The sequence below is a fragment of the Lepisosteus oculatus genome, chromosome 9 (assembly GCF_040954835.1).
Source record: "Lepisosteus oculatus isolate fLepOcu1 chromosome 9, fLepOcu1.hap2, whole genome shotgun sequence".
Lineage (NCBI taxonomy): Eukaryota > Metazoa > Chordata > Actinopteri > Semionotiformes > Lepisosteidae > Lepisosteus > Lepisosteus oculatus.
The window spans coordinates 39,346,151-39,370,969 of record NC_090704.1 but is presented as its reverse complement, the minus strand read 5'-3'; the positions used below and the strand labels follow the sequence as shown (position 1 = coordinate 39,370,969).

Below are 24,819 nucleotides of genomic sequence, written 5' to 3'. Positions count from 1 at the left end.
AGGAAAAAAATTGTCTTAATTAATGAAAGCTTTTAGCTAGCAGCTGCACCGGGGAATTGTACGGTTTTAAAAATCACACGCATGTCGGCTTGGTAAATTCGAGTCATTTGTCTAAAGCAGAGCGCTCGTCCGATAAACCTCGTGGGTAGGGGAGTTGGGTGCGGTGGAATCATTTTTTCTCTCTTTCTCTCTCTCGTTTGTTCTCTCGCTGTAATCTCCCACGGCACGCCGCTGCACGCGCTTGATGGTCATTAATCTTTCAAAAAAAAAATCCTCAGCCCCCACCCCCCACCCGGAAAAGAAAACAAATCGTACTGGGTTTCTGTATTTGTTTTTTTTTTTGTGTGTTTTTTTTTGTGCTTTTTTCATCTTTGATGTTAGCTGCAAAAGCTAGCTAAAAACAAACATTAACAGTTTGACTGCATCCCTGCAAAATTCACAAGTGCTAAAAAAAAACTTAAAACTTACATTGATGTCATTTATGCAAAAAAAATATAAATGAAATCAATGGGATGCTTTCCCTTTATTTCATGACATTCACCAGAGAGATGCAACATCCCTTTTCATTTACTAACGTGGCAAGATCTCAGAAGCACATGCTACCTGGAATTAACCGGTGATCAAACATGTAGGAAAACACCCTGCATTATTTCACCATCCTTGATGAAATTGCAATAAAGAAACAACAATTTATACTTTATTCACATTCATCCTAGGTGCTGTTTCAGCCTTCACTTTTTTAAATTAAATAACAGCATTCTTGTGAAGAATCTCCGTATAAATGTAAATCTACACACATGATGTTAATCGAGCACGTTAAAAAAATCCCTTCAAAATCTACCTAAAATTCTGCTTTATTCCAGTAGGTTGTGCTAAAGAACATTATATAGATTTCTGTTTTTCACTCACCGGACCAGCTTTTTTCTTTTGCACCTCTTTATTGAAAGATAACGTACATCTACAAATGTTTTAAGGTGTGATTTCTCTACTCTAAATAAATATGAATTTCAGAAGCTTTGAAGAGGGAAATATGAACTTACCATAGTACCAACACTGTACGTGGCGGCAGGACCAATTGTGTGGTGATACGGGTCTGCGGTTGCATAGACTCTGCCGTAACTACAGTGAAGACAATTCAGACAGGAGTTTCAATAGGAGTTTGACAGACCCTCTATGATCATATTGTTTCAGAAAAATTAAAAAAAAAAAATTTGTTTTCTGATGGATAGAGATTATTTCAGAATCTGCTGTAATACAATGTAATACAACACCATTCTCTCTCTCAATCCACATAATCAAAGGCAACTAAAGTCAGTAATTGTAATATACAGTACAGTAGTTAACAGAAATGAAGGTAATTAAAGCACCGAAAACACAACAACTGGTCCTCAGATAATTAAAAAATCAGTTTATGTGTAGATTACGATCAAATAAATTGAAATAAAGATGAGCCTTATACCATCAAAGAATTTGCAAAATAATAGCCACACAAACGCTTGCTTTATTATTCTCGGCGTATACGTCACAACCCCGTTCTAAATAAACTATACACAGTGACAAACAATGTTTTGCGTGCAAACCCAAAGTCAGTGTTACCACAGTCAGACTTGAGTTCAGACAAGTACCATTTGATTTCTTCAGAGGAATTACCGTTACTCATAAGTAACTGCTTTCAACTCCCATCATCACTTTTTCTTCCCAAAGGCTTTCTTTGCACTTGAAATTAATTATATTCAGCACGGTTAAACTGCATAGCAGGTGACCACAGCCCGTATTTTACGGTGATATCGTGCTGTATAAGCGTATATTGGATTTTTTTTTCCATAGTGGGAACTTTTGTGCCTGACAAGGGCACTAAATCTACCTGAGGAGTATTTGGCATGGTAATTGAGTGGGCCAGTCAGACTGTCCTTGGCTGCTGTTCCACAAAGCAGAAAGGGTTCCTGTGTGTGGTCCTCTCCACAGCTCTCCGTGCCTGCCTGTGTCTCTCTTTTCTTGTTTACTCTCCGAGCAATGTGGGGAGACTACGAATCTTTTCATTGTTGGCGGTTCGGAACTAATCCTTCCAATTTCCTTCTAAGGCGGGACAAGATGTGTCTTATTTATTTACTTTTACTTCACTTTTTTTTTTTCAAACGAATGCTTTGCAAATGAGGGTCTGTAGGGAACAGATAAGGTTCTCCTCACTAAGGACTGAGGGCACAAAATCAGCAATAGCAAGGAAAGGGAAAAAAAAAAGGGAGGGGGATTATTTTGAAAGCGGAAGAACCAGACCTACACATGGTTATTATATACATACATAATATCAGATTTAACTGTGTTTTGTCATCTCGGATTAAAACATCAAAGGTTAGACCTGTTCCGTGAAATTGGAAAACGGAGACGTATTTTCTGGTTGGAGATGCGTTTTTTTTGGTCAAAAAAGCTGCAGGGGAATCCCAAGGTGGAACGAAATATAAGACTACACCTGACAGAGGTCCACACATAATGCTCAATAACTGTTATCACTGATATAGAGACTACAGCCATGGGTATGATATTCCCTTCTCTGTCTCCTCCACAGTGTCCAGCTGCTTCCCAGCATCCATCATGTGAATGTTGTCATGTCTAACTTGTTGCCATCTTATCTTGCAGTCAACCAAAATCCTCATTATCCCAGCAATGCGGCCATTTTGCAGACGGTAGGATAGCTTTTAACCAATTGGAAGGAGTGCACCAACTCAGAATAATCTGCTAAATTAACTGTGGAAATAACAAAAATGATAGTGCTGTGCCACAGATCATGCCCTGGTGTAATTCCTCTAAATCTCCTCAGACAGACTACTGCAGAAAATAATTAATTAAAATAAACGAGAGTTTGTTTAAAGAAAGTGGAACACAAACCATGAGACCCTGGGACCTTTAAAGACTGGACTACATCCACTGAGAATTTCTCAGGAATGCATGTGCACATTCTTCCATAATCCGAAATATCAAATTGAGGTTAGGCAGCTATGACTTTTTCAAATTTTGTCTTTAAGAGACCCCTGCTTGAAAAGGCAGAGAGCGGTTTCAATATTCAGAAGTTACACCGTTCTGTTTCTTTTAACAGACAATGCTGAGCTGAAAACCTTTACTTGGGAAACACTTCAAACTCCATATTGCCAAGCACAAAGCAGACAGTTAAAATGCCAGGCAACATCTTTTCAAATCCATGTTAATCCAATAGACAGGAAAATAGGTCCTCTTATTCCAAATAAAAAAATAGAATATAATTACTTTAAAGCATCCAGAGAAAGAAAGAAAAGCAAGAATGAAATAACTCCAGCAGGATAATGCAGCTGTCCAATTTCTGCGCTCACCGATCTCCCTGCTCATAATTTGAGCTGCCGGGAGTTCTGATAAATCTTACATTATCTAGGGTCTTCAGGCTTCCAGGCAGGGCGTATGTTATCACAAGTGACACGCTCAATCTCTCCAAGATTAGATTCCCAGCTGCCCTGATCCAACCTGACAGGGCCCTAGAAGGTCTGGATAAATCACTGACAGCTCCCCAAACACCACAACCTAAACCCCAGGGGCTGAAGGACACGACGCAACAGGCAAAAAGACGTCCCGCTGAAGAACTGCGACTGGAGGCGCTTCAATCCTCGTGTATCCAAACTCCTTCTATAACTAACTAAAACAGCAAGCGGAAGTATGTCTAAACTCACGTATGCATAAGGAAGGGTATATTGTAACCTACCCGTGCACAATGGCTTTAGTTTTCGGTCGTGATACAGAAGGGCACATACCTCTTGGTTGTTGAAAGGAAGAAAATCAAATTAAACCTATTTAAACTATTCAAGTATAGTTTAATTGGCAACCTATTATTCAGCTAATTCAAGATATTCCAGATTCATTCACCGTATCAACAAAACATTGGAAACTGGACAGGCCACTAAATCTGAGCTCCTTCTTGCAGGTAAAATGGCAATGCCACTCCCAGGCTGAGGGGGGCACTGTGGTGAAGCACCTTACCTGTCGCTGTAAGCAGCTGCAGCTGCGGCGGCGGGCTGGGCATATCTGTACGCTGCGTAACCCCCCTGCCAATGACACAGCAGCGTTAAACAGCATTTGAATACAGGTCAAAGAACATTAGAAAGGTTACAAACCTGAGGAGGCCATTTGGCCCATACTGTACATACATGGTAGTTAGATAATCTCTGGAAAGTGGCTTCAAGGATATTGCTGGGTAGCTTGTTGCATATGTAGGTTTGACTCAACGTGTTTTTAAAACCAAGACAAGCAACCAAGACAGGGAGGATCCTAGAGGCCAACACAGAACGTACTAGGCTTTCTTAGAGAGCCAAGCATTCTCCCAAATACTCACTCTGTAGGTCACACTCTATTCACAACACTGCATTTAAGAACATGTACTGATACTGTAAGGTCAGAGGTGCTAAACTTGCCATAATCCTCATCAGGTAATTTTAACTTGACACTCATGCAGGCACTCATGTTTTGTATCCCTACCCCTCCCCCCCTCCCCAACACACAGTGCTTTTGTCCACAATTCCCAAATTGCTACTGATAGGATTTTGTATTTTTCAATTTTTAGCTTTGGGTTGCTAAAAATAAAAATGCAGAGGGGGTGGCTTCAAAACAGGGACGCTGTGCAGGAATCCTGAGGTGCCAAAATATTTTTTTAACAAGCTCTGCTCTTAACACGCTGTTGCCGGTAGAGCATTCTGCTTTCCTTTAAAAATTAAAGCTGTGTGTGTTGGTGTTAAAAAGAGTGGGTTTGGTGAATTACATAGTGAGACTCTAAGCAAGAGTAGTGCTCCTTCGGGGAAGTTTAAACAACTTACGAACAATAACCCCAGAAGACTGCAAGTGAGCATTTTCTCTTGTTTGATTCATGATTAAGATATAACTCTATGTGCATTTGAGATTGTTTTGGTGGTACTTACTGTGATTATCTACTTCAAAGAGCTGTAGTGGTTTACAGTCCACTTACACAGACTATAATATTAAGGTGCTCTGCACAGAAGCCCGGCTTTAACTAGGGTTTGGAATTTTGTTTCCCCCTTACTACTGGAGTGTATTAGGGGGGAGAGGGAAAGCGGAAGGTGGGGGTTGTATTTGACACCTCCAGCCTTCCCTTTCTTCAAGCGCTGCTGCGATTAATGAGCTTTTAATTAATGCACCAGGTCCATTTGAGGCCTCTGGCAGACTGCCATGATGAGATTTAATGCAGGAGGCATTGTTTTACAGCAGCGGAAGTAAAAGAGAAGATTGATATCAGTCTTAACAGGGAGACCTAACAGATTAGTGCACATGGAAGTGGGTCTGTGAGCACGGCAGGGCAGCCAGTTCACAGCACCCAGGCCTAAATGGCTCGCCTAGAGACGCAAGGGGAAGGCAATATAAGAACTGCCATGCTTGGCAAAACCAGCTCGGAGGGAGGGATTGTATTGTGCAGCATTAAAGAAATCACATTTTTAAATGTGCTCCATAGAAAGCAATACTGGGAATTTGTTTTTTGGTTTAAAATCAGCCTAACATGAACGTGAGCCACACACAGTACACAACTTGTTTTAGAGAAATGTGATGAGACTTCAAGATTAATTATTTCATTAGTGATTATTTCATTGTCTCATTAGTGACACGAGCATACACTTTATTGACAGGAGAAGAAAACTCTTTTTTTTTGGTGAGATTTTCATGTTTTAAGTGGGATGATTCTCAAAGCTAGAGTGTGGCTGAGACGATGTTCTACCAGCTGGGATCTGAGCTAAAATGAAATCAGGTCACTGATGTTGAAAGGCTCCAACATCTTTAAGCGTGCTCTTTCCCCAGGGACCCTTACTGTGTTCAACCCTGAGCACCTAGCACAAAGGACTCAGCAAAGCATTTAGAGATTCTTTTGGGATTTAACACACTGGGGCAGCTGCCTTGTGATATATCTGTAAAGTAACTGTACTTACTACCATGGATGCCTGAGTTCATGCTGGTCCACAAATCACCAGCAGACAGGTTTAAACCAGAAAAAAAAAACAATGCAGGTATTTGCTGAACATTGCTCAGATGATAATAGGCATCATTTTCTTACTTCTTCTGCAATACAGCAACTTCTAATTTGTGTGACTATATTATTTTATTATTTACTGCCTAAGTGGAGAGAGGCATGTTAGTTCTGTTGCCTCACAGCTCTTGGGTCCTCAGTTTAAATTTGGACTTGGGTGCCTTCTGTGCAGAGCCTGCACACCCTCCCTGTGTTCAGCTGGCTTTTCTCTGGGTGTTCCTTTCACTTTTCAAAGACATGCTGGTTAGGTTAATTGGTATCTCCCAAATTGCACATGTGTGTGTGCCCTGAGATGGACTAGTATCTCTGTCAGGATATAGCCTTGCCTTTTACCCTGTGCTTTCAGATCTCTGTGGCCCTTATCAGGAATAAGTGGGTTTCTGATAACAGATTGATGGAAGCACACCTAATTAGTATCCATTTTTGAAAGTGAACTTGCTCAGTGTCAAATGTAGTGTAGGTTGTGTAGCTACATTGCTGAACTGTGCAACCAACATATTTTGTTTGGCAGGTTTTGAAATGCTTTACTTTATACCCACCCGACTTGGAATCACTAACTGTGTTTTTACATTTTGGCTCACAGCAACGACAGCTGTACCTACATTGCGAGAGCAGTGAAGTGCAGACAATCTCCTCTGACCTATTCACCCATCTAGCCAATAGACACAATAGTAGCCCTGCCCTGACTTACAGGAGGTTCGGTACTGACTGACAGAAAGCCATGTGCCTCACTGATGGCACTGTGAGTTTGGAGGAGCCCAGATTGTGGCAGAGGTTGTTGTTTCAGTGGAAGCCAAGAGCCCTCCCTGATAACACCCTGAGGCACTGCCACTTGGGGAATCCTGGTCACAGTTAGCTAGTGGTATGACCCAAATTCGAACCTGCCATATATGGATAGTATTATATCCATAGTATATAATAGTATTCAACCTGCATTCAGAGTAAGCAGCTTTATCAACTGAGCCACACGGGAGCTTTCATAAATATAATATTTTCCTATAGTTTACAATTTTTTCCAATAAGCGTCAGTTTGACACAAGTTTGGGTACATAAAATGGAATGAGTCATTTTGGAAAAGCCTTAGTTTTATTTAAACGTCAGGTGTTTATATTTTTGTCTGAAATCATCACTTGATATCCACATTCCATTGCAAATAATATCTTTGCGTGATACAGTACTGTCTAGAGAGGCAAGGGCTGGCTCAGAGTTCATCATTGCCTCCATCTGATCACCTGACAGCCTAATATTTTCTGACAGATAGTATTAGATGTCAGTTTAACAAAGGCTGAGAGTTGACGACTGAAGTATTAGTATTATTTTCTTTCCATTGTGAAAAATAAAAAAAAATACCAGAGAAGTCTATTTGCAGTCAGAGCAAAAGAACTTGACTGATGTTTATTGAGTAAGAAATGCCACCTTATTTAAAAAAAAAATCAATAGGTAACGACAAACATCTTGCACATTAAGCCAATACGGAGGACGAAAAGGGCAGAGAGGGGGAGCTGGTGTTTTTCATGCAGGGGCTGGCACACAGAGAGAATATTTCCGCACAAAACAAAACTAATACAGTACGTGGGACTTTGCCAACAGTGGTAGCAGAAAAGAGCAGTAAAAAAATGTCCGACAGGGGGAGTGATGAAGTGATGAATCCAATGGCAAATTGAAAGGGCACCAAAATGCACACCCTAGCTGTTTCCCAGTAGCCTGTGAAAGTCAGGAGGCGACACGTGGAGGGACTGCTAAGAGTAACACACTCTCAAGTGCTCAGAACCATATACAGTATGACATCTTTTCATTGCTGTGTGCTTGCAAATGTACACAATGTGCATGGCATTGCTACTTCTGTACTAAATGGAATAAGCTTACACCCTGCTTCGCAGCAACCAAGACAGTAGGGCAGAAATTATCTCAGTCTACCCATAGCAACAATTAAAGACTTCACCTTGGGATTTGCAAAGTGAAATTTATTTTTTACTGCTTGGTGCATTCAATGTTCTAAGGTAGTTTTATAGCAAACAAAAAAGCTACATGGATCTGATTAAGTGGCATGCAAGCTTGACTGCAGACAAAACAGCAAAAAACAACTTCAGTATCCTAATGGACAAAAATAAAACAGCAAACAGGAATGGCTTACTGATGTGCTTGGAAGTTTTATCCTTTCTACACTTTGCATTTTATACTTCGGACACTTCCCCTGTACATCTGTATATTTCTAATACTTATCTTACCACTGTTTCCATTTTTTCAAGTTACATATCAGCTGGAATGCTAAGAAAGAAACTGCAGTTGCTCCTGTGCTTACAACTGACTGAAAGGTGAGTTAGTTTGACTTGACCAGTGGGTATTGTTTTTAAACGGACCTGACGATACCCAATAAAAAGGGTGCAGATAGATCTTACACAGGCTGGTGAGGGCAGCCCTAGAACCTGTCTAATTTTAGAACGCAACCCCACTTGACATCAGCTTATGAAAGATTCAGACTCACTCAAGTGCCAAGGTCTGAGATCACAGTGAATCTGCACAGCAGAGCATCGCTGAAGGGGTTTTAAATTTTGTTGTCAGGCTTCTTGGCACGGCACGCAAAGACCTGATCAACACAGGCTTGGCAGCATTGCAAAAAAACATTCGGTAAAAGCAGGTACATTTATCAAGAGACTTCTAATTTTTTATAAAAATTTGAGGCAAAAAAAAATTAGTTGTACTTACATAAATTTCTGCACCATAAAAGCCATCTTGGTAAACCACTCTGTGAAAATAAGCAGGAGGTGCAATAAATTATTTTACAGAGGATCTATTTTGCATGATCTGAATTCCAGTTTTTATATTGTTCTGATTAAAGGGCCCAGATGAAGACTGAATGCCAAATACTACCTGCTATGGATGTTTTCAAATTAGTCTCTAATTAGAGAACCATTGAGATGGTTTTAAGAGAAACAGAAAGCAATGTTCACTCTGCAGATAAACATAACCTTAACTTCATGGTTGTGGATGTTTCCTGTTTTTCCAGTCTGACATAATAATAGCTACATCACAGAAAAATAACAAATGGCACATAAAGAAGAAAAATATAGTGATTTCAGAATCAAAGAACAATTTTCTACTCTATTAGAAGTGCTAGTTTGTTCTATAATAGCTGTTGAGCTGTAGATCACAGGGCCCACCAAACAGTAAGAATATAAACAATCTGTGTGACTATAATGAATAAATCATATAGAGACACATGAAAAAGTTTACAAAGTTAGACTCTGGGTTGAAAGAAGGTGGTTAATCATCTGTGAAGACCAATATTAAAATACAAATTACTCTTATGAAAAGAACAGAATGCCAGATCAAATCGCAGAAAAGTCCCATTTTAACATGTTTTAATCTTCACTTAAAAATTTATCATGCCGCTGGCATTTCCTTTGCCCCAGGCAGGCTTTAAGGAACCACCAACAAATTAATAAATTTTTCTATTACTTAGAGAATGAGAATGAAAGAAGTGTAGGAATCGTGTGTCATGACAAGGACTTAGATCATTGCATCTGTTGTTTGACGAGTAAGATGACCAAGACAAAAGCATCCCTGTCTCACAGGGGTCATCTTACCAAGTGCTTTGTTCCCTGGAATACTGGAAGAATTTTGCAAAACCTGCAGCCTAAGATCCATAATATTCAGCTTGCTTCTTAAATTTAATTCAGCCTTGATTGAGTTTGTATGTGCATGTTCTGGAAGTGGAATCATGAGGTTCCCTGTGAGAGTAACAACAAAACATCAACCTATGTTTCCTTCATAGGAAGTCAGAGAGGTTGGGGGAATGGAGAAACTAATGATCTAAATCACTTAATATAATGTAAATCTTGAAAATGAAAGGCCCGGATCAGAAATTTAGATCTGGGTTGATGCAGCCGTCTGCAGTAACTGTGGATTTGGGTTTTGATTTTTAGAATGGAAAGAGGCCTCACAAGCTCATAAGCAATGGGATATATACTGTAGGCTTCTAGCCACAGACTGGCTTATGCATGTATACTTACGCTCCATATGCAGGGATGGGTGGGGGAGGGGGGGCAGCACGGAATGTGTTGTAAACAGCACGACCCCGGCCTCTCAGGTGAGCACCTCTGTAGGCCACTGCTGCCCCTGTGGTGGGGTAGGGGAAGCCAGTTACTGCAGGGAGACAAGGGAATTGTAGTGTTAGACAGCACAATATAACACTCAGGCAATGATCAGAGTCCTGTCCCTGGTTACATGATATAGCTTAATTACTACACACGTCATGTATTAAATATAGATGCTGTTTCACTATGACATTGGTTTTAATCTGTTAAGCTATGCAATATCCTTAAACACCAAAACACTTAAAGAGAAAACTAAGGGGAATTTTAGCTTATGTTGCTTCATGCAGCAGGCCACAGGGAAACAAGTCAGCGTGTGCTAATTAAGCAAATAATTGGAACAATTAATTAAGTCACTTACAGTTCAGCTATATCTAAAAGCAGAAAGCACTGTGGCTCTCTAATGCTAGTGTCACAGATCTCTGCTTCAAAGGAATAGAAAAGCGGGGCTATAACCTGGAATTTACACAACTATTATAGTCTAATATAAAGAAAATCTACTGTTTTGTTAAATGAACCTTTGTGTTCAATAAAAAAAGCTCCAAAAGGTATACATTTCATATTTTCATCATCAGGTCTAGATTTTCAGTATTTGATAATGGATTAAGTACAGTAATCTTTTTTTTTTTAAAAAAAGGACAAAGTTGAATTATTTTAAAAAGAGTTTTAACAAATTTATGGTTTTGTCTAAATGGATATGTATGCCAACCTCAGAATTGATCTTGCACCTATGCAAAACAACTTGACATATTTTAGCTAAATAATCAGTCAAAGAAACAGTAAGACTCTGAAGCCAACTGGATTACCCATGTTCTGCTTGTTCATCTAAAAAGTCAAATTGTCAGTTGTGAGCTGAAGAGAACCTTCACCTCTGGTATGATGATTTGCAATAAATATAAATATAAAGCATTATTCTTACAAGCTGGTTCTTCAAAATATGTAAGAAAATGTAAAAATATCTGTACAGAAAAGGCTTAAATTTTGCAACCTTCATGAATCCAGGCCTCAGTCTGAGGACACTGTGCACCTTCTCATCACATGAGTCAGTGGTGAAGAAGATGTTGTTGTAGGTACTGACAGATTATGTTGACACAAAGAGTGTTGTACAGGCTACAGCCTGGGTTACATTAATACCCATTTTCATTGCTCAGATTTTTACCTAAAAATTCCAAGTGACTGTTCAATGGTACTGTACACCAGCAGTGCCCATCTGGGATTTGAACCCATAACCATGCAATTCCAAGTACAGAGCTCCTAACCATTAATCCATACAGCTGCAGCTGACCAACTACCTACAAAGCTCCTCTCTATGAGGTCAATTGAAAGAAGAATGAGATGAACAAATCACAAGAAAACATTACTTCCCTAGGGGAAAAAAACCCTGTGTGCACTGAGAATCACTAGTCTAGAACAGGGCTGCCCACATCTGGGTTTTATGGCTCTGAACCATCCAGTAGTTTTTGTAGAGCTCCTTAAATGGGTTTCAGACTGTTGCTTGAGGGTTAACTTGGCTCAGTTTAAAATTTACGTGACATAGTATCTCCTGAGATTCTCCTGAAGTTATGTGCAGTTAGTGATTTAAAGCAACTACCTAAACCTACTAATGCTTTTTCCATGAGGACTGGGTCTTGAGGGTCTTCTTCTAGAATATGGGTCCCCAGCTCTGGCCACAATATAGGTTTTTAGGTCTTACTGGTTATTAAATGATCAACAGCTAAAGACCCTTGGAAAATTGATTGATACGATATGGTTTACTTTTGATTGAACACCTTTAACCCTTTTTCCTTAGATCCCGAGCAGCGGAAGTTGTGAAAGTCCTAGAAAATATGTTGTATTGCAGTCTTGGAGAACTGGAGTTAGGGACACTTCTTCCAGTAGACCACAGAGTTAGGTACTACAACCAGAAATCCAAAGGTCCTGTGTTCACTGTACATGAAGCACCTGGACACTCAGAATGTGTTGACAATCACAAAGCACACTGCAACTGCTTTGCTCAATATGGACTAGCCCCAGTCTCTGAATGCCAGAACAACTGCCATAAACCTGCCATATCCCAAAAGCTCTCCAAGATTTACCTATCTCTTTCTCTTTCCCTTCCACCATCAGTGCTATTATTATTCTCTACCCTCTCTTTCTTTTACGAGAAGAGTGCTTAATAACATTTATTACAACCTACTTCAATTTCTATACCGGAATACCAAAACAGAGGAAAGACTGCAGCAGGGCGCGACAAAGAATAGCGAACCTTTCACCCTTGTGCTTGCACAAATTTCCCTGTATTTTAAATTGACATACTACACTGCCCAGTGCAGAAAAATGAGAACCAAAGAACTGAAATGATGAGCTAAACTATCGGTAGAGTCTCTCTGCCAGTATACCTGCATAACATTATTTTATATAACATTATCATGAGAATGATGAAGTGTGGGATCATTGTTAAGAACTGTTGACAGAAAATTTTAAGATGAAAATAATTTATCTTAAAAGTAAGAGTTTTGATATATGACAAACTATACATATATAAATATACACACGAAAAACAATCATTTTAGATTATATTTTTTATTCTGCACTATGAAAGCCAGCGGAAAGCTTAAATTATTTTTATGCATGTTAGATCACAAACTAACAAGAGGCCCTCAGATTGAAAACCTCATAGCCTTAATTTTCTGCAAAATGTTTTTCATCCCCTCCTCCACGGAATACTACTCTACCTTTAATAAGACTGACAGAAAAAACAGAGATGTGATGTTTCTAAGCACAGGCAGGTTAATGTTTTCTGCCATTAACATCACACTTCATTAGTGTTTTTCAGTGAATTAAAACAATACATCTCTATTGCAGAAGAGACATGCTGTGTTTGAAAAGAAAAAGTTAAAACAACAACAGCTAGAACACTGTGGCATATTTTGCTGAGAAGCTGAGACCTTCCAGGGAACCCAAAAACTAGTGTTCCCTTTTCCTGCCACACATAATGGAGAAGACTGGCATTTTTTAAATTTAGTGTTTCGAAATTCACTCTAAATCATCTTCAATTAAAGCTACTATATAGGTTCACAAGGTATTATACAAGAGTTCAGTTTTTTTAAGCGCCTTCTGCACTAGATGTATAGATTTTCCTTTTTTCTACCTACATGTTACATAGCTTTGTGATGTATGTGCGTGTAATCCTGAAATGAGTTATAGGTTAATGAGGTACGCTGATTCAGTAATAAACAATAAATCAAATGTGCTGTCACATTATAAAGCATTTTTGAACAACAATGCAAACTGTGCTCCGTTCCACAGTGGTTTCAGCATCTTAGTCTGAAGGAACTTAATTTTCATGAGGAAGCCTTTTGAAAATAAAGACAGCACAAACTTAATACAAAAGGACATGGTACTGTAGTTCTGAATTAGGATTGTTCGAGTAAGACTTTCATGTACAAAGAGGAAATCCCTCAAATTCACTTGAGCTGGTCTGTGTTAAGGTTATTTTCTCCAAACATATTGTATTGTGGGATGTGTAACCTTCTAGTCTGATACTTTTCTGCTTAATATACATAGCATGAAAAAAACAAAATACACAGGGGATATAAAATAATGTTTCTTTTCTATATCTTGTGGACTAACCTATTACTATTAGTTACTAGTGTAGAATTTCCAAAACCACATTCTAGCACAGTTGACCCTCAACACACCTGCTTATAAAAATCCTTACAACAGCAGCCAGTAGGCTTGGAGAGTTTGTGACGGTCTTCCGACTATATATATATTTTTTAACATTACTTAAACTACAGCTGCTGTAGTTCAGTTTATTCACGTCAGGCTCTGGGGTGTTAGTATAAAGCAGTCCTTTCTAATGTATAATAAACATGCCCCAGAATCACTCAGTAAGTAAAAAAAAGTTTTTAATAAGCCAGAACATCCCTTTCTACATGATGTTTTGAAATAGAACCGCAATGCATTATTAAATGGGTACTAGTTTTAGAGCATTGGGAAATAGCACTGTGGTTGGTATTGGTCTCTTCTTACCAATCGGTGTAAGTTCTTAAGCATGCTTCAAGGTAATTGGAAGCATAGGTACTACGTTATTCTTTTTCTTTTAATATGCCATTGTAGGAGAATTCCCCTGTACAGTTTGACACAACCATGGCCTCAGCAGCCCCTTAGCAATCAAGCCGGCTGTGCATGAAGCAGTCTGCATCACCCCAAATTATTCTCCGATTTTCCACCACACTGCTTCTTTTTATATTTCAGTCATATAAATTTAAAGATGAACACTTAATCCAAGCATTGGGACATTGAAAAACAGCTTAATCTAATCAAGGAAAGGATGCTTAATTATCCCCTAAATTTATCCTCCAACAATTAAAAGATCTATCTACATGCATTAAGGCAGTAATTAGGGTTTTTGTCATTTCCAGAGCTGCTTTGGTTTAATGCTTCCTTAACAAGCTTTGCCCTCCTCATTGCAAACCTAGGCTCTCGTATGAGGATTCATGAGTGTAGTAATTTCCCATTGTGTAGAATAATTCACTGATGTAATGTCCCATTGTCTCCTCACTCACTCAGTGGTGACATCAAAGCCAGGCTGAGTTTGTTCCTTTCAATCTCTGTTAGGAGAGTCTTTAACCTTATGTGAGCCTGTGTTAGGTTCTTGTTAAAAAAGACATGCAAGGTATCCAATGTTATTTAAATACTACAATTGTGTTCAGTATCTGTTTAGAGTTCTTCCAAAAGGGACTGGGATAATTATTACTGCAGCTACTTGTAATACTTGTTAATAATCATCAGCCAGGCCACAATATTGCAGAGACTCCTTAATCACTCTTTTTAATTTGTAGGCATATCAGAATGAAGCTAATAATAAAAATCCTAATATGATTAAGTATAATTGTGCGAATATCAAATGTCTGATGTTATGCCATGATAAACTCTTCATTCCCTTTGTGATGTGGATGTTTGAGAAACTGTTTTGCTCGCAACTCAGGATTGAACCCTGGCTCTGAGATATCTTCAAACTTGTTAGCCTAGAACATTTTTATGATATACAAAATACATGAATTAATTTTTAAAAGTCTTCTTTGTTTTGTTCAACATGGTGACAAGCTCTAAATGCATTGACCTAGGGCACAGTCAATCAATCAGTATTACATTTCCTTCATTGTCCTTCATGCACACTCACTCTGCACTGCTTTGCAAAGACAAAAAAAGGCAAGATTAAACAATTAGGTTTCCAGCACAGGGTCAACAGCAGTGCCCTGTGTCTACATTTCTAATTCGATCTAGAAGGGTTTTCCAAAACTTCCAAATGCATGAGCTAGCTTTGTGCTTAACCAAATGGGGCTGTAAACACTTGACTGCAGTCTGAGTTGGGTGGAATTCACTGACTCTGGGAAGAAAAGCGAGGCTTTCCTGGAAGAGGTTAAAAGCAGGCAGTCTCCAGACCTCATCCGTCATTCTCCTGAATGGGATTTGAGGACAATAAACCTGTAGCACTAGGACGAATGGAGACGAAGTATGCTGTCACCATGCCACGATTTATGGTGCCCAATTTCGCTGATCTCCCGCACAGAAACGAGGACTGATAAACAGTGATTAATCGCCTTTACATCCCATTTTATTCCTACCCAAAGTATATTAAATGTAGCCATAATTATTCTAGAATAAATCCATAGGCCTCTTGCACAGGATTTTTGGGAGAGGTTGTGAACAGGGTCTAGAAACTGGGATTTTCCTTATACTCACTATAACTACTTTCGAAGATACATTTCATTTGAGATTTTTTACTCCATAGCCACCTCTCTCTTGGGAACCAGTGAAACATATGGTGTCGTTTAGGCTTGGCAAACTTTAGCGCCGTGTTAAGACGACTTGAAAAATTAGCATCCAATAAATCTCGCAACCCCCCGGCTTCGAAGCCAGAGAGCTGAAGTGGTGGACCACATTAAATCTGATTTGATGTGATGTTTTTGGAAAGTGTGTGTCAGTATGGGTGTGTGTGTCTGTGTTCACATGCCTAGTGTGGGGGGGGAGGTGTCAAGCAAGGGAATAGTGGATGAAGGGAAGAGGGAGGGGGGGAGCTGAAATAAAAATGATAAATGACTGCTTTCTGTCACAGCCGGTTATTTAGAGGTTCGCAGTAAAGCTGTCCGGGAATGAACAGATTTTAGTCTAATGAGCAAAAAGGAAAGCCGTTAAAGTGGCGAGATGTGCTCAGCACTTCTTCCAAATGAAATAATACCATTTCCCACTCATTAAGATGCAAAGGGTTTGGATAAAGCATGGCAATAAAATTGCACGTGGACCCAGAAAAAAACCTGGAAAAAGTCAACATTACTTCATGAAACAATCCATGAAGAATACCAAACTAAAACAGGCCCCCTGCCAAGAAAGTGCTTTCTCTTCATCTTCCCTGCAAGTTAACTCTGCAAAGCAAAAGTCAATCTAGCATGCTTTGATAACCCATCTGTTTGTATCTGCAGACTCCACTATAGATTGTAGATCTCAATAAGATGGCCCAGGGTGAAATGCCTTGACTCTAAGTCACTGCTTGTTTTCCAGTTTTGTATCGTGGGATTCTGTGATCCTTCCTTTCTATCAGTTTATTTTATCTTTCCTTTCTATCATTTGTATTTGTATCATTTGTATATAACATTTTTCCTTCTGCATTTTGACATCTGATTTATTCTGAATTACTGTCATATTTTGGTTTCCTTTTGTTTCATCTATAATGCTGTAAATTCTGAGTGGTGTAATTAGGAATGTGATCTGATTCTGAAAAGAGCTGCAACAACGTCTGCATATCAACTAAAACCCCTTTCACTGAAAACACCACTTAAGCCACTGCAAAATGTATAGTACTAACTGCAGTCAATCAATGACATTTTCCTGCCGATGATTAGTGGATAATTTTTCCTTTAAATTGGACAGGCCAATATTAGTTCCAATCATGGCTCAGGAAGCTATTTTGATGTCACCGTTTCTTCACATAATGCAGAAAAGACTGTGATCTGATTGAGGTCAACAGTCTGAAGGCTCTATTAATTAAGTCTCCAGATTCAGTTTTGCAGGGCACTAGTTTATTAATACTGGTGTAGGGCAATGACAGGGCACTGAAAGCAGAGATAATTTGAATCGAGAGGTCAGGGTGGCAGGGCAAAGGCTAAAGTCAAAGGTGAAAGCACCTTTCACTCAAGACTAGTCTGGGAATGATCAATGACATCACAAGCTCCACTCGGTGCTTGGTGTACTTTTCCCTGTGACACTGTCTCGTATTGTATCTTAAGCTTTGTGGTCTGACAGTAGCCTATGACTAACAGGGTCAAAACAACACATGTTGAAAATCTACATGGGATCCCCAGTAAGCATTGACATGCTCGTTGAAATCACTCGGATACCAGTACTTCAAAACACCAGAAAAGGGCAAATTGGTACTGTATGTTAAAAACACAGTTTTGGAAAAAAGGATATTGTTTGAAGAAAATAGCTCTCTAAGGCTGGCTTTCTACAGTTGGCTTTGCCATATTCACGCTCAATTCTAATAGAGTCTTTTTTCTACCTTTCCAATGACTTCATTTTTCTATTCATGTCTGTATTGTCCAATCCAGAAAAAAGCTAAAGCAGCCCTCTGCAGCTGACCACTTTCCATAACCTCATGGAGGACCGTTATTGCAATCTTTTACCATGCATGTGCTTCTGACTGTGTAGCCATCTCCTTTTAGTTCGGTTTTATTGGAGGATTCAGCCGTATGGTAAGCAGTACCTGGGTCACACACTTCATGGAGTTTATAACGAAAGATCGGGTGGAATGACAACAGCCAAGTTCAATCAGATTCAGCTGTCAGTAATTCTCAATCAGTCCTGAGTATTATAAATACTATGTTATCCCTTTCTCATACATCTTTAACATCCCATCTCTACCTCATCTCCACCTTTACAGCTGCACCTTGGTCACTCCTCCCTGTGCATGGGGGTCCCAACCTCCTCGTCCTCTGGCCAGTTTAGCCCTCAGCTAAGCAGGTTAAGCCAGTTTTTGACTAAACCACCTCATAATCCTGTCAGCATACTTAATTTGGTGTATTACTCATAGTGAACAGGTACATTTTCAGTTAGATGAAAACTACTAGAGCCATACAGCTTCCAGTTGTTTACCTGCATAAAATTCAGGACCATAGACAGCTCCCACCACTGGATTCAGCTTCCACCCTACAGGGACACAGTGGAAGACAATATTAGAACTTCATATATCGTAACACACATTGAAATCATTAACCTAACTATTTACAGAGAGAGATCTAAACGTGATATGGAGTCAAAAGAAAAACCACGAAAGCAATAAAATAAGAGAGAAGAGAAAAATTGAAGAGGGTGGAGGTGAGGTTGAGGAAATGGTGGCTGTCTTGGAAAAAAAAGAGAAAAAGACTAGAAAACTAGAGAAAGGAGGAAAGGTAGCAGTAAGTGCTGTCCAGCTGCATGACAGTGACGGATGGAGGCTGCAAATCGCCCATTTCTTTTAAACCAAAAGCGTGGTTCGCTGATGGCAAGTGTGTGTGTGTGTGTGTGTGTGTGTGGGGGGGTGAAATGTCCACTACTTTAATTCCTTGCTTCGTTTCTCCCTCCTGCGCACCGATCAAAATAAATGAAAATCACTCCAAGCGCTGGCCCTGTGATGGCCTTGCACAGAATGAGCTATGACTTTCCCATTTAATCCCACCATCGTAGTTCCACAGATCTAGCTACCTACCCCCAAAAAACACCTGGCTTCCTGTGTGGAGAAGCCCAGCCTTGGAGTGTCTCTCTGACTCCCCCGCAGCAGTGTACACCACGATGACGGGCTTAGGAAGCCAGCTGAATGCTTTTTTAATTTAATGTTCTAATTTGCCTTGAAGTGATTATTATTTTATTATTATTTTAATCCAATTTAATGTGCTACTTATTGCACATCCTATTATGTGTTCTGCCTCATTTGCATGGCCTATGATATGTATTCACTAACTTTTTCTCTCTGCACATGCTGATTTTGCCACTGCTAATTATACCAGCTAAAGAGCCTTTGAAAAGTCTTCTTCTCCAAGTCAATGGTCAACAGCCAATCTCAGTTAAAGGATCAGTTATTCATTTTTGTTATCATACAAATGAGATATAAAATATATATGGCAGATATTAAAGTGCCAGTGATACAACCACTATGAGAAATGTGCACTGCACAAAATAATGCAGACTCTGTAACATAATTAATGAGGAGAAACAACACTTTTTATTAGTTAACATTTTCACATCTTTGCTAAGCACACAGATGCATAGAATGCTTGCCTCAGCACTTGATACCAACTCAACCCGCTGCAGCAGGTTATACACAGGTTCTTAAGTTCTTACCATTTGTGTAAGGGTTTGCCACTTTTTTGTTTGTCATTACTCTTGCTGTTGCATTGTTTACCTGTTTCCAAAGACAAAACATCCCGAGTTACACAACATTCAGCCACAATGTTCCTTGAGATGCTTTACAGACACTTTATGATGATTGTCTTTCCTGTAGGCTGCACAAAAAAAATGTTTTAAAACTACAAGTGAAAGTCCTGAAAAAGCCACACATTTGTAGTGTTTATTCGATTCCAGAAATGCAGGGCCTCAGTGGCTGTGGGGAGTGCTCTTGTTTAACTCCATGTCTGCTGGACTTGTATGTAAACATGGTTTGACCAAACCTTGAGACGGGGTACCATAGCAACATACTACCTGTCCTGTGAATAGCCCACATGACAGTACTCATGCTGGCCTTTTCAGATTCTTTCTAGTGCAGCTTTAATGTTTCATCACTGATTCCATCCATAAAAAGTACTTTTTTCCCTACATATAAGACAAATATCTGTTCAATTAATAAACAATAGTAAAAGAAAACAAGTGCACCACTTTCACTTTAAAGATCAAATGTTTTAAAGCAGGATCTACCAAATTCAAAAGTCTTTTTGGATATATTAAAGAAGATGTGACTTCTTTAAAAAATTTAAAAGTTGATTAAGCATTATTTTTGGTTTTCAACTTTAGAAATGAAAAAAGTAACATTATTTTGTTTCTGACCGTTAAATACTTGAATTTATTCTCAGTATTTTGTCTTGTCAGACATGAAAGAACAATTAAATAATAAGAACAGTTAATGAGTCAATGATTTGGAGAATCACCACATATCTTTTTTGTTACTTTAGCACAATGTACAGACAGGAAACTGGACTTACACTGTTTTGTAGCAGGGTGTATATGTATAACACCAGAAGCCAGTCAGCCATTTGCATAAAACACCATACATGCTCAACATCTTAAGCCTCAAATATTAAGTCTTTCTATGGTTTTGGTAACTTCCTTTATGCTCTTAAAGTCAAAGAAAACATAAAGGAGAAACAAAGGAGGAATTTAAGTTAAGGTGTTTTCTGCAACAGGCCATAGATCTTTAAAAAGACACAATATCCAAGCTTTCAGCAGTTGTTCACCATTGCTAGGGGTTGGGATATCTCAACAAGATTCAGTCTGTTAACTTAAAAGAGGTGGTCATTATCCTGGAATCTTGTAAACAATGCCTGACATCTTACTTCAAAGAAATACAGTGTTTCCTTCAGCGATGAGGGAGTGTAATATGGCCTCTGGCAAAGTGGTGCATTTTTTAACGCCATGTTAGTATTTCATTCTCATGTTAATTATCGCTAATGGCTTTAATTTCCACAGGGCCACAGCAGGTCATTTAGCTTAAGGAAACAACGGGTTTTAACCTGAATTGATAAATAAGCCTATGTATTGTTTATACATCATGTGAATTATCTTAATGGTTTGGGTAGATAAAAAAGACAAGTTAAAAAACAGCAGCAGAAGAAAGATGGAAAATACTTCTAAGTGTTTACTCCTGAGTATACTATATGAAAGAGAAAACAAACTGGAACTAGAAAAAAATAACAAGCAGGCTTTAAAGGAACACTGGCAGTGCTTTGATTCTAGCTCTTAAAAATGTGTATTAATAAAGCAGGCACTTACTCACAATAAATAATTTACAAATAGCAACAACAAATCTGAAACTTTTCTATACTGTATATTTTCCCTCAGGAAATTGTGTATTTCTTAAATTTGATCCTGTTTGTGCACATACAGTATTTCATGTTCTAAAAGTAAATTGTATACAGTCTTTCAAACAAAACTGAAGAAGCTGTTGTGTCAAATACGTAGATGTCAGGCTCAGTCTGGGAAATATATAAGGGGAGAGGTGGGAGGAGTGAAGGTGAACAGAGGACAGGACAGGCACAGGCAGGCAGTACAAGGGATAGGGAGACACAGGGAGAGGTGAGCGAGGAAAAGTAGTGGAAAAGGAAGGCACCTCTATTTTGCGTCCCTCTACGATTGTACCGTTTAGTTTCTCCCGCGCACGGTCTGCGTCTGCACTCGTTTCGAAAGTAACAAACCCAAATCCCTGTGAGCAATGGCAGGCCAGCCCAAGGAAGGAGATGAAGAAGGTCAGAGAGAGAGATGGGGGAAGAAAAGAAAAGAGAGAGAGAAAAGAACACGTACAAGATAAGTGGTACACGGTAAAATTTTAAGCAGCCATCAAACATGAGCTTGTTAGTAAAGTACAGTATCAAGAAGAAACATCAGCTACATTTGGAAGAGCAGGAGACAGACAAAAGCAGCACCTGAATGATTCAACGTGATACTTTATAAAAAAAAGAGTCCAGTTTTTCCTTGCTACTATCAGTTTACAAAAATACAAAATGAAAGAAGAAGAGACAAATTGTCTGTTATGCTTAAAAGGAAAACAGAAATGTAATTGTACAGAAGTAAAATAATATTTGTGAAAAGGTTTCTATTCATTTTAGAAAAGAAAAAGAAAAGCAAAAGTTTGACACATAAAAGGAGACGATAAGCAGTCTAGACCAGTCTAGACCAGCAGTCTAGACCAGTCCAGATGCAAGGCAAGTGATTGTTTTGTCCACAAATACAGCCAAGAAAAAAAATCCTTCTAAGTACAAATCCCTTCAGAACATCATAGTCATACAGTGAAAGTGAACAGTTACAGATAATAGCATTTATTGTAATAACTGAATAATGAGATGGCTCCTTTTTGTGGTGAACAACTTTGTGAGTTAAAAATTGCAAGAAACAATTGTAATAAAACTTGAGATTTTTAATTTTTAGGGGATTTAACGGGTTGTGAAAACAAACGTCTGAAAACGTCTTGCCACTCACAGTCAGCATAATCCTAGATAAACATTCACATTTGCAATGTGTATCTCCTTAAGCCACCAATTTTGCAAAGCGGTAGAATTCCAGACTCGTTATGGCAGTAATTAATACAGGCTGCAAAAGCATATTTACAGTGTAAAATTCATCCTGGTGCATTTTCTATAAACACTATATCCAAGTAACTGTTGTTTCACATCACTCCTGTTCAAGAGAAAAGGCCATTTAATTTCTCCTCATGGATTTGTCACTGGTGAGTTATGAGGACTGGTAGCCTAAACCTGATACCCCACCACAAGCTATTAGATATACTCCATGAACAAGTATGTACAACAAGTCCCAGTCTTTTAGTTTATATATACTATGCAAGTATGGGACAATAATTGCTTTCGGAGATAATGCATGTGAGCGCTGGAGAGCAGCGTGATCTGGTATGCATATACAGGTTCTTCAGCCCTACGTCTAGCATAAATAACACCGGAGCCGTCCTTGGGGAGAAAAAGATAAAAAATAAATTTAAAACTGAATTGAGGGCAAAATTAATCCTTTTGACATTTTGTGCTACTGCGTTCGCCCTCTTTATTTTTTTTATCATGCACAAATAATTAGCTTACACAGAGGGAGAGAGGAGCCACCATTTTTCAAAGGAGACAAACATATTGAATGCAAATTGCAAAAGCTTCTTAGAAAATAGATTGTTTATTAATGGTCTGGTAGGTTCATTATATAGCAAGCAGGGTGCGGAAGAGGCATCATGGGTAATGGCTTTGTTGGGCACAAACAATAAAAGCTTGTTCTTGTCTAGAAAGCAGTTTCGCTGGCACTTCATCTTCTTCTACAACATAAAGCGATGGCTTCAGGTTAAAGTGGATGGGTCTGGGTCTCTGTGACGAATATCTATGAGGGAGTTTACGCTTGGAGATTTCTGTGGGGTCTTCTGACGGTAGCCATTTATGATGAGCAGAGGTGTACTGAGCATCTTATGTCTGCATTAGGAAAAAGGTGAACTATACAAGGCCAACAAAGTCATTGAGGCTCATCTGTTCCCCAGGTAGACCACTGGATAGCTTATACTGCTTTGAGCTTTGAGAACTCCCAAGGAATAGTTAACTTTTTTGTTGTAGGCTGTGATCATGAGAACAGTGATCTGTGTCTTTTTGTGGATGAGCTGGACTATTTATAGAAACAATGACCCTTGACTAAGATTGAATTCCGGGGTGACAACTAAAGGATATGTGCCTTATGAAAGCTTATGAAAGCTTACCCTGGTGATATGTATCCCTTTATTTTTCCACTTTACCTTGATTTTCTATGTTCTAAAATGCTTTCATTATGCTTTGCTGTTCACTACACCATATTTGACTTTTGCTTCAATACAAGAATGCAAAGCAAAAGTAAAAATCAGTCACCAAAGCAAATGTAAGTTACAAATCACAGGGGAAGAGTAATAAAATTACAATACATCTACCATGGTAAACTTTCATCAAGAGGAATCTCTGTTTGTAGATTCTCTGCAATCAAATGTTTGTTTACCACTGAAGCTTTGCTCCCATAACCTGACCACAGAAAACCTATCCTTTATCCTTAAGATTAGAGTACCACTGTCTCCGGACTTCCTCCCTCTGTGAAGTCAGGATAGCATTATTTATTTGAAGTTTTGGTTGATGTTTATCTCTCTTCAGTAGACGTGTGAGGAATCAGTGAGGTTCTCTCTTACTGTAAGCTAGCACACTGCACACCCAGAGGTGCACCTGTTTCCTTGTGACTAGCAGAGAAAAGTGCCTGCTAAGGAGCTGCTCTAACAGTTCACTCTGTGTCCTTTGGATCTCTTAAAAAGAAAAAGGGGCAGCAGCAGTGAACATTTTATATGTAATTCCACTGAAGTAGAAGAACGTTTTATCCAGTCAATAAAACCAAGATCATGTGATCAGAAGATGCCATGATGGAAATGCTGCTCTGAGTCCAGCATACAGTAATATGGCAATGGTAGCTTATTGCTTTTATTTGCTTTTTAAAGGAAGGTGCTGAGGGTTGAACTCCAGGCTGCTGAGGCGACTGGTGAGTTGGAGGTGATCAATGTGTCACTGGCATCTGGAGACAATGTGAGGCGTAATTATCAAACAAATGAAAGTAAAGAGAATAATGGACAGATAACCGCTGTTGTTCCAGCTCACTTACCTTGGAGCCTCGCTCGTTAAAAATAATTTCGACGTCTAAAATTTTCCCAAATTGCTGCACAGAGAAGGAGACAGAGAGAAAAGAAAATAATTAGAACGCGTTACTTTTGCACTTTGTCTTGAGTCTCAAATGCCTGATTATAATGCTTACAGAAATAGAACGCCCTGCTCTATTTGTGCCAATCTAAGCTACACTTTGCTTTACATTACAGGCTGTTCAAATCATTTTTTTAAAAAAAAGGTCTAGCAGTCACTTCCCCCTGTTCAACAGACAGTTTTCTTTTTTACAGCAGATCCCTATGGC

General features: G+C 39.0%; 1 protein-coding gene across 14 annotated transcripts in view; it reads right to left on the bottom strand.

The window, feature by feature from the left end:
- The window catches only part of rbfox3a (RNA binding fox-1 homolog 3a), a 513,805-nt gene that overhangs the window by 16,094 nt on the left and 472,892 nt on the right, over positions 1-24,819 (bottom strand). For 13 of the 14 annotated variants that reach the window (XM_069194509.1, XM_015356549.2, XM_015356551.2 and 10 more), the window contains 8 exons: positions 24,517-24,570; positions 21,479-21,571; positions 19,501-19,561; positions 18,277-18,330; positions 10,060-10,192; positions 8,753-8,792; positions 4,000-4,064; positions 1,041-1,119 (listed from right to left, as the gene is read on the bottom strand). In XM_069194509.1, the coding sequence (XP_069050610.1) occupies positions 1,041-1,119; positions 4,000-4,064; positions 8,753-8,792; positions 10,060-10,192; positions 18,277-18,330; positions 19,501-19,561; positions 21,479-21,571; positions 24,517-24,570 (579 nt within the window). The remainder of the gene's footprint in view (positions 1-1,040; positions 1,120-3,999; positions 4,065-8,752; positions 8,793-10,059; positions 10,193-18,276; positions 18,331-19,500; positions 19,562-21,478; positions 21,572-24,516; positions 24,571-24,819) is intronic. The other variant, XM_069194511.1, reaches the window with a different exon arrangement.